Raw genomic sequence first — 10,358 nt, forward strand, 5'->3', positions numbered from 1 at the left:
TGTGTGTGTGTGTGTGTGTGTGTGTGTGTGTGTGTGTGTGTGTGTGTGTGTGTGTGTGTGTGTGTGTGTGTGAAAATAATCTTATCTATGTTTCTCGATATAACTTGCTTGATAACTTATAATATCAAATTTATTTTATTTTTTTCTTACAAAAAAAAAGAAAAAATCAAAATGTATGAGATGAATTTTTAATAACGAATATTACGGATTATCTATTATTGACTCATAAAATAATCAGTAATGGAAAATAACTTTAATTTAAATGACAATAAAAAAACAAGCCAACAATCTTATTATAACATAATTATGTCTTCTTTCTACAAACCGTTATTTGTAACGTTGTTTATGTAAAAAACATTTAAGTTTTGATTGCCTAAATTATTTTTCGTAAATTAAGAAAATGTTTATACACCACGTACGGTTTTAAAAAACATATTATAAATCAAATTAATATACTTCCAAAGCAAGAAAATTTAAAAACAAGTTCTCAAAGTTGTGATTAATGATTTATAAACGAAAAGAAAGCAATAAAATCCAATTTGTATCACTTTGCAAGGCTTATTTGTATTTTGTAAACAACGTACTCTCCATTCTTCACACATTACAAAGATCAAACAATCACTGATTCAAACGTCACGAGAAAGTCGTCTGTCCGAATTCAATTCACGGTGCGTCACAAAAAAAACTTTTTTTTCATATTAAGCACATTGAAACCCGAGACCGAACTGTTTCTGATTGACAAAACTAAAAGGACACACTAGACAAATCCTTCGCTTAATCAACCCGGGTCAGTTTCCGCAACAGCGCGTTAGATTTATGCACACCGCTCTGCAAATCTAATTTTATGAGATCCATGGAAGATGTATGGGCGAGTACGATGCCTGTCATTGTCAAGCGTGTCGTGTCACTTACCCGGCGACAGCGGCCTCTTGACGGGCGACGATCTCGCGGTGCGATGGCTCGCCGTTGACTGTGCCGCGCCGTCGCGACTGGCCGCCGATATCTTGGCGCTCATCCTCGCCGCGAGGCCACCGAGGCCGCCCGGCGGTTCCGGCGATCCTGACTCACGTACCAGGAAGCTCAGTCCGGAGGACGACGTAGGAGCATTGTCGGCCCGCCGAGTCACGGCGGTGACGGGTCCGCCCGCTACGTTTCTCTGCAGGTGCCCGGCCGAGATTGCTCACGCTGACCTGCAAAAAAAAACCCCGCCGTTAGAACGATCGTAGACGCAGTGCGATCTGTCGCGTGGCGACGAGGCGGCAGGCGGAGGAAAAGCGCGAAAAAAAAACGATGTCCACTCCGATTTCGCGAGCTGGACTCTCGAATAAACAAAGCTCGAGATCCGAGACGCACGTTCTATTTTCTCGTCGCTCGCGCGGTCAATGGACCGCGCACTTTTAATAATCATATTCCGAGAAATTTTACGCCATTTGACGCCTTCCGAGTATGACGACAATAATAAGAGGGGCCCGGAAACCTTGGAAGGATTCAGAATAAACAGATGCAAGAGCTTATCCCTATATACGCAGTCATTTCTCTTCGCGTGACCTTTCGCGTCGCGTTTGAGTTATCGAAAAAATCACGATCGTGGCGAGGAGAGACAGGGAAGAGCGTTGACTCCGCTTGACGGAGGAGCCTTGAGGAAGACGGAACAGGAACCTCGGCGGGAACCAAGGCGATCCAGAATTTCTCGTTCGACCGTTCTGACGCGCTTTTGAACGTATCGAGGAACGTGATCGGTTTTTGAACGTTCAAGCACGCGCCTTGAATGCGCGATTCCGGTAATAGCCGGCGCTCGATATACTCTAGACGGGAGTGAGGGATTATCGACGTCGCCGTGAGAGAGGGAGAGAGAGAAAGAGAGAGTGAGGAGTTACGAGCATAGTTCCCCCTTACACACCTGCGCGACACGGCGTGTACGTGTGTATTTAAATAGCGTTCTCAGCCTCGGGGCGAAAACGCAAGGCTGCGGCAAGGTCTCGCGGCGCCATTACCGATGCACACGACCGAGAGAAAGCCGTTCGAGGTCCTCTCTCTTTTTCCCTCCGTCTCTATCTTTCTCGTGCGCGCGCGCGCGCGCACGTAAAATATTATTTTCGTGTCGAAAGATAAGCGCGCGCACTCGACGGAGTATCTGGACGAAATATAAGGGCGCGCCGCGCCGGAGAGAACCGGCGATGATTCATCCCGCGCGCGAGGGCCATTAGATAAACCTGAGATTCGAAATGCGACGTTTCACGAGCGTCGAACTTCCCTCCCTTCGTTTCCTTCCGGCTTATCGATCTCGGTATTCTCGCGACGGCATCCGATTCGACATTTGCGTTCGACGACTGGATTATATTTAATTCAAATCGAGTAAATAAAAAAAAAACAAAATTCTTTTCCATGAGTCATGGATCCTCCGAGCATCTTTCAACGCGACACACGTTGGAGGGTGTTCGAATCGTTCAGCCCTCTTTTCAGCGCGTTTTTCGTAGCGATTCGCCGGAATAAAATAAAAAAGGGAATGTCTTCACACGCACATCTCGTGACGTTCCACGCTCCTCGACGAGTCCTCGACGGCGTTCATCACATCCTCGACTCGTCCCCGCGGCTCAGCTTCGGGATGCACTCGGGAACTGTCGCACGGCGCACTCGGATCGTAGAACGTCGCGACGCGGACGTCGACGTGCATGGCCCCCGTCGACGCCGTCACCGAGAGGACACGACTGTGCCGGAAGTGTCGCCCGCAACGCGGCCCTCCTCGTATGTACGCGGTGTCCTAGGTAACCCGCCGCCGCGCGCCGGAGGTCCGCGCGAATACGTTGCGCGCCCGCGCCCGCGCGCGCGCGCGGATCACGTGTACCGAAGAGAGTATCGGATCGATTTCTTCACCTGCGCAGAGTTTCTCAATAAAAGCGTTCTTAATATACAATCTTAGCCACGCGTATAAAGCTTACAATTAAATTTGCGGAATCTAGTGAAAAGCACCTGGCATGCTGCATATTTGTGCCTCCTTCAAAAGCCAAACTTCATACATATAATAACAAATAGGAAAAATTGATAAGGTTTAAATGTTTATTAAAAATTTATCAAAATTCTTTTAAATTGAAATAATTTTCAATTTAAAATTATTTAAAAATTTCTAAAAAGAAATGGAGTTGTGATCAGTTGGGCTTTTGAGAGATTCATCCAAACTCTCATTTTTCTTCAAATTTTTCTGTAAATTTTGCGAATCCATACAGTATAAATTAAGAATTTACATTTGCATATTCTTATCTCACCTTTATGGTGCTCTGAACTTTTGTGTCTACAAGTTCGCCTTCTTTAACCGAAGTGTCCTACATTTCTTATATTTGAAGCGAAATAACAGAACGTTAAAGAAAAGGAAAAAAAAGAGAAAAAAATGTAAACAGAGCCCTCTCGGAACTCGTGTTATTCTATACTCTATAGTATCGCACATGTTAAAATTCAGTTGGCGAGCGACGACAATCCGCGCCCGATATGGGTACCACTGGCGGACACAACGATCCAATCTGCTTCCGTATTTAGCGAAACGCGTTTACTCCGTGGCATTACTTCACCCTTCGCGAGAGTATACTCATCGTATTTAGATTATATCGATTGCCGTTGCACGTCACAGCTTGACCTACTTGTAATGTTGGACGTTTCTTATATATATATGTATATATATAAACACACGCGCCACACACACACACACACATACACATACACACACACATACACACAGTGAGGCATTTAACCCTTAGCTCTCTGCTATGACGAAAAAAGGTCATTACGTACCACGCTATTTGGTCGTCATACCAGTACCAGCTAATCGAAAAAAAGATTAACCATTACGTGATCATGTACAATTCTGTAATGAAATAAATATATACATACTTTTGATTAAAGTTTATTGGTGACGGATGAATGAAATAAAGAATATAAAATAGAATTAAATTTAATTAATATAATTAATCGCGCATCTCTATAAAATCCAATTTATTGAAATAGGTTATTTAAAATTGATTTTAAGAATTGTCTCAGTTTCATTTTCTTCTTTTTTTTTTTAAAAAGAACGATTATAATAATTGATCTCGTAACGGAAGGAAACAAAACGGAAGATGTACGAAATTAAACATAATTTCTTTCTCTTTAACAAAACTTATAATATAATATAATGCACTGAAGATTTCCTTGAACATTGTTAAGTTATAACTTTATCACAAACCCTTCATGTGCCGGACGCCTTATTTCCTTATGTCCTGCTTATTTAAAATAAAACTCAGTTTTCAATAACGTCATATATAATTTTTTCAGAGAATTCTTTGTCATAAAAGAGTAAACTAAAAGGACGGTGAATGACAATTAGTAAGGTCTTAAAAATCATAATTTCGTATTAAGCATTTTAAAATAATTTGTCAAACATGCAATCAGTAATATATATTCGAAAATATATTCAATTAAACGTAATGTGTTAAAAACACAAAGGTTCACTACATTCGACGACTTCCACTCAGGGAAAATTTATATTCACGAATCTCTATTCGCTTAATACGAAACACTTCTCGAAATATTAGCCATGAGATTTAGGAAAAACTCATGTAATTGTTTTAGCGAAAATAACGCATTAAATTCCTGCTTTTAAACGATACAGTACATAAAGAATATATAAAGAAAACAATACTAATTAAAAAAAATATTAACCAATACAAACGAAATAAAATCTAAACGTAATAAAACGTAGATAACGCAATAAAAACGAGCCATTTATAACTGCATCACATTTAAAGAGCTGCGCGGCTCTATGCCCTTGCAAATCTTGTTATGCCGCGACAACGTAAAATATACTCGCATACGTAAAAATAGTTTGACCAGTAAAGCGACCGGGAAGTCCGGACAGGGTGGTTTGTAGTCGACTTCCTGCGCGAGCTGCAGAATCTGCGCGCCAATGTTGTCCTCGATGGAGAGTCTCTCGAAATTACGCATGAACGTGTCATCGAGGTTGGAGATGTAGGAATTGAAGCAGCTCGACGCGTCTCTGTTGGACGTGCCGGCAGCATAGGCGACGCACACGTCGCAATTAACGTGCGCCCGCAAACACTCGTTGAGCAGAAACTCGCACACGCGCTGAAACGCGCTTTTCTCGGGCAGTCGTAAATCGATGTCGCGATAATTCGTCGTCGTGACGTTCAAAACCACTTGAACGGCGGGCGGAACTTCGTCGGCTAGGGAGGTCGCCGACGGGGACGACGCGATCCGCTTGAGCATCTTCTGCCCGTTCACGGTGGAATCGCCCCCGCTTGAATGCTCGAGGAAATGCTTGCTTACGAGATTCTTGAACGCGCGAGTAAACAGGATAGGCGTGGGTTTGACGCGATTTCCGCTTTGCCGTCTAATGGAACGAAAAACGCGCTCGATGCTCTCATGATTTAGTCTTCTCGTGTAGAGAGAGGGGAGCTGGTACTGCTGCTTCAACACGTCCCACAGTTGAATAACCGCGTTGATCGTGATCTGCCAACGATCGAAGCTCCTGATCGACTTGACATGCGCGCCGTTCCTGTCCACCACCTTGATCGACTTCAAAAATTCGAGTGTCTGCTGCAGGAAGCTTATCTCGTGCATGCTACCCGTGAAAGCCTGTCCGAAATTCTTCGTGTTCGATTTTGTGGACGCGGAGGAGTTGAGGATGTCGAACAGCTGATCGAAATTGTGTATAAACTCCATCGTGCCGAGCGTTTCCAGAGGTAACTCACCGGATGCGACTTGCGTGCTCAGACCTGCAGCTATACTGCTACTGAATACCTCAACGGCGTACTTGGTTTCCACCTTTTGACATCCTTTAGGCTCGAGATGACCCACGGACAATTTAGGAGCCAGCGGCAGTCGCATCTGGCTGTCGCGTCTGAAAAAGAGTTCGATATCCGTCCACGAGGCCCTCTTCTCGCGGAAGCGGAGCTCGTAGCTCCTGAACACGTTTCTGGTCGCTCTCATTAGCCGTGTAACGTCGAAAATGTAAAACACCCTTTCGTCGTTCACCAGAAATGACGGGCGTTCCGCGGAGATTCCCAACAGCCGTGACAATCGCAGAAACGTTGACGATATATTTGTAATCAAAACGTGCACGGTCGCGTCGATGCTCTTCAATCTGACTATCAATTGGAATATCAGATTCTTCACGACATCGGCGCGACACGTGCCGCCGTGGAAGTAATAGGCGACGGGCTGTTCCCAGTCGCCGGCCAAGCTACACGCCATTATCACCAGGACCTTTCTCGCTAACGTGCGCCGCTTCTGCGTGCCGGTGTCGTGGAAACCGACGATTCTGTCGCGCGTCAGATTGTAGAAGAGATGCGGCCTCAGTTGCATCTCGTTCACCGACAGGGAGCAATGTCTCTCCGCCGGCGGCAGCGACCTCAGCTTCAAGCGCAACGCGTTAAACACGTTGTCGTTCAAGCCGGGCGGCATATCCCAGTTGCGGATGTGTCTCCACAGTTGACGCACTGTCGGCAGTTGGCATAGCGGCCGGTAGAATCTATACGCGCCCGACGCCATGAAGAATAACTCGAGCGCGAATTGCCTATTCTCTAAGCTCTTTTTAGCCTTGGACCTCTCGCGAGCGTTGATGCATGCCGAGACTAACAGAGCGGAATTACGCGGTAATAAGTCTGCACACGCAGTTTTAAATTGATCCATGCTCACGCGACCGTCCTCGTTTTCCGCGCCGAGCGTTTTCCTCCGCTTTGCAACCAGACTGTCGCCATGAATGTCGGATTTCTCCATAGGTCTCTTCCCTCGAAGAAAGGAGTCGATGTACAGCCAAGCTTCCGGTGTCTGCGTCGAAATGTTCCAATGTCTTTTTTTTGATGCCCTGCAACATTTAACAAAGTTATCAATAGCAAAGTTATCTTCGTTTCATTGTTAAATTGACGTTTTTGTGTTTTAGTATAATAATGACGTTAATCACGCTGAAGCAAACTTTTGCAAAACTTTAGCAGCTTTACTAAATCAAATACACGTAGTATTCTAAACAGCACACTTTATTCTAGGGACCGCCCTTAGAACGTGGAGAACGTCTTTAGAACGTCTCTGGGAGGTGTGTGCTGTATGGAATTAATCCCCAGCAGCGATATTCACCTGTCGCCATTTTGTTTCGCTGCACCGACCGATACTGCTTTCGACGACGTTGTTGGCTGTGAATAATCCATGTCCATAGATGTTAAATCTATAATATCTCTGTAAGGAAAATAATAATTTTCTGTTTAACAATTACAAATGGCGTTGTATAAGTTGATCTTTTAAAATCAGCTTACGTATTGCTGCATTCCTCCTTCGGAGATGCTCGCGACGGTGTCGATGATGTCGACGCTGTTTCTGTATTCGTATATATTTCTTTGACGAATTGTATTTCCTTCATCAAATTCCTATTAATAAAGTGAACATTTTTAGTGTTTTTATTTCTGTCGACATATCGTAAATAAATTTGCACAAACTTCATTTACATTATATTCTACTAATAGAACGGGAATAAATAAAGGTATTTAATAAATATTAATTGAAAAGAAATGAATTGGATATTTTTTGACAATAATACATTTAAACGCGTGCTATGTGTAATTGACCTAAATATTGATATAATTATCTCTAGTTCAATATCTCTAACCTGTTATCATTTTCTGACTTCTCTTCTAGCAATGTGGTTTGAGCACTTTGAGGTGACGATGTATTTCTGATAAAAAGTTAATTATTTAACAATTGTAACACAGAACGTGAGTTAAGAACTTGTGAGTCAGAAACATAATGCTTATCGATAATAACGCAAACAGAAAAGTTACCTATTCTCATATGCCTGCTTTACAGACGCTCTAGGAAAAAGTGCTTGCACCGGTGAAATTATAGCCGTATCTCTGCATTAAGAAATTATATTTACTCAACAAATAAAAATGATCAACGACAGATTATATATAGTTATATGTATGCAAATTTATTTAAATCGTTCGAATTATTATAGATTATATTGTTATTGTTATGGTAAAATAGAAGCTCACCTTTCGTCAGGTTTCATGGGATGTGTTTGAGATACTTCGGATAGCGATAAATCTGACGAGTTTCTGAAAAAAAAATTGCATTATTTATTAACTATTCTATTCCTTGGGCAAAAAATCAAATAAAAGCTTACTTATTTCTGCTCTCTGGCTTCAAAAATATCGTTACAAAGGAAATCGGTTGAAACAAAGTTGTAGATGAATTATTACTGTAAAAAGAGAAAAAGAAAGGGGATTGCACTTTTAAAGTACTCTTCTTAAGTACAATTTTAAAATCTAATAGAAAATCTTATTTGAAAACTGTTTCATTGCAATATTGTAATATATTTTATACATATATAAACTGTAGATAATAACAGAAATATATAAGTATTTACTAACGTTCCTGTTTGGTTTTGTAATGGCTTCAAAAATATTGACGGCACAGCTTCTTTGCTCAAATAAATTCTTCCCTCTATATTTCGAAACATTTCTACTCGAAAATGTAAATGACATAACCGATAAAATCGATTAGCATATTCTGGGCCTATTGGTACTAAATCCATTCTATTGCATGCCTTAATCCATTCTAGCCATCTAAAATTATACAATCTTGGATATAAATCTGAGAATATAACACATGTTGCAATATAAAATATTCAAACGTAGAATGTAAGTAATATTTGAAGATACCTATTTGTTTCACATACTAATACAAAATCAATATTTAAAAAATTCATGTATATATATTTAAGAGAAGAAAGAGCTTCAAATTTATAATGCACGTTAATTTAGATCAAATAATCACAAATACCTTTTCTTATCTTTCGGAAATCGAAAGAAATGCCGTTTCATTATTTTTATATTCAGCATGCAGCCTGGTGCAGAGCACCAACGAGTGTTACTGCTGTCCATTCTTTAATGTAGTATTATTTATCACACAACAGTTGACTTTCTACTTGAAAACCTAAAATAAAAACGAATATATGTACAATATATGACTATTGTAAATATCTTATATATTTCTAATCCTATGCTTTGTACATTAAACGAAGTACATTTTTAATCTGAAAGTTTTGTATTTGTAACATTACCTATTTATATATAAATAGATAATTTATAAATTCTAAATATTCTAACCACAATATCATGTACAATATGTAATTTTATATTTAGCTTTGATATATAAGCAGTATGTAAAATACAGCATGTTATAAAGATTCTTACAAAAAAAGCAAAGTTTGATTAATGCGTAAAAATCTAGAATATTGTATTTTAGAAGTAATAATAGTATAAATAAATTGCTTAAAATGTAATTAATTCTCTCTGAAGTAAATATAAATGTTTTTAATCGCTCGTTTATTATTGTTATACCAAAATCCAAGTTCAACTTTTCTTACTCAATTTCTCACAACTGCAGAAAGCTTTGTTTGTTACCATTTATTTGCTTTTATATACATGTACTAAATCCTGTTCTGTGAAATTGTTTCAAATTATTCATAAAACTGCATATTGAATTTATGCACAAGTGCCAACCTTCAATAAGTTTTTATTTCAGTTTCCTGCATGAATACTGCCATTCGTAAGTAGGTATTTGCATCCAATTTTTTTCGTACCTCTTATAAATGCAGAAAAATTTTAAAGAATGTTTACCGTGAAATAGAATCAACGAGAATCAACAGACAAACACGATTGACGACACATCTTGGAATCCTAGAATTTCGTGGAGTAAGGGAGGTTGTGAATTCTACGAGCGAATACTTACGAGCGACAAATCTTACAAATTTCGCGAACAAAACTCAGTGCATCCTCAGTCAATCCTCACGTTTCTCTCGCTGATCCTGTCGACACGCGAACGCATCCTCCCGTTCCTTGCGATCCCCGCTTCCTCCTCGGGCGCAACTTTTCGGAGGTACATAAAAAACGATCCGTTAGATTAAACCGTCGCGGTTTACGCGTTAACGTTTCCCCACGTTACAACGGAAGTAACCGCGAATCTTTCTCGAAGGAGAAAAGGCCGATAGAGAGTAGAATTCCTTACGAAGAGAAGGAATCGGTGTCCCTTAACAAACGAGAAACGAGGATTCGCGCGAAGCGATGCGTGCGACGCGTGGCGTGCGTTCGTAAAAAGAGTCAGCTGAACATAATGGATTCGATTGGTCGCCCATGAGCTTGTGCACGGTCCATCAGCCACTGCGTGCGCGCCGAATACGCGGCAATTCGAGGCATCACAAATTTACGCACGCGTAAAAACGCATCGAGACCCTGCAGAAATGTTTAGTTTTGCAAAAAATTTTCGCAAAACTATTTGTTGAAAATTACGTTGCTATTAATTTCAATTTGTCTTTATTA

At 40.8% G+C, this 10,358-nt stretch overlaps 2 protein-coding genes across 5 annotated transcripts in view; both read right to left on the reverse strand.

The window, feature by feature from the left end:
• The window catches only part of LOC105455221 (dual specificity protein phosphatase 10), a 34,967-nt gene extending 32,418 nt beyond the window's left edge, over positions 1-2,549 (reverse strand). Inside the window, exons 1-2 of the mRNA XM_011698369.1 lie at positions 2,523-2,549; positions 913-1,190 (exon numbers count right to left, since the gene is read on the reverse strand). Of these exons, the coding sequence (XP_011696671.1) occupies positions 913-1,015 (103 nt within the window). The 5' untranslated portion in view covers positions 1,016-1,190; positions 2,523-2,549. The remainder of the gene's footprint in view (positions 1-912; positions 1,191-2,522) is intronic.
• A 1,722-nt stretch (positions 2,550-4,271) lies between these two features.
• LOC105455228 lies at positions 4,272-10,105 on the reverse strand. 4 transcript variants are annotated; one of them, XM_011698393.1, is made up of 10 exons: positions 9,772-10,105; positions 8,821-8,973; positions 8,409-8,603; positions 8,162-8,236; positions 8,031-8,093; positions 7,818-7,889; positions 7,646-7,711; positions 7,296-7,406; positions 7,120-7,218; positions 4,272-6,853 (listed from the first exon to the last, which is right to left on the reverse strand). In XM_011698393.1, exons 2-10 carry the CDS (start codon positions 8,919-8,921, stop codon positions 4,753-4,755), a joined length of 2,883 nt encoding a protein of 960 aa, XP_011696695.1. In that variant the 5' UTR covers positions 8,922-8,973; positions 9,772-10,105; the 3' UTR covers positions 4,272-4,752. The 4 variants fall into 4 exon arrangements, with proteins under 4 accessions (XP_011696695.1, XP_011696704.1, XP_011696714.1 ...); XM_011698402.1 differs by lacking the exon at positions 9,772-10,105 and adding an exon at positions 9,543-9,723; XM_011698412.1 differs by lacking the exon at positions 9,772-10,105 and adding an exon at positions 9,407-9,520.
• Positions 10,106-10,358: the final 253 nt, after the last annotated feature.

The sequence above is a fragment of the Wasmannia auropunctata genome, unplaced genomic scaffold (genome assembly GCF_000956235.1).
Source record: "Wasmannia auropunctata unplaced genomic scaffold, wasmannia.A_1.0 LD336106.1, whole genome shotgun sequence".
Classification (NCBI taxonomy): Eukaryota; Metazoa; Arthropoda; class Insecta; order Hymenoptera; family Formicidae; genus Wasmannia; species Wasmannia auropunctata.

Excerpts from the sequence above, each read along its gene's own strand:
- LOC105455228 (XM_011698393.1), bottom strand. The coding sequence starts at position 8,921 with ATGGACAGCAGTAACACTCGTTGGTGCTCTGCACCAGGCTGCATGCTG. Across the intron at positions 8,604-8,820 it reads TTTCCGAAAGATAAGAAAAG|ATGGCTAGAATGGATTAAGG; the intron begins GTATTTGTGATT and ends GTATAATTTTAG. Across the intron at positions 8,237-8,408 it reads TTACAAAACCAAACAGGAAC|TAATAATTCATCTACAACTT; the intron begins GTTAGTAAATAC and ends CTCTTTTTACAG.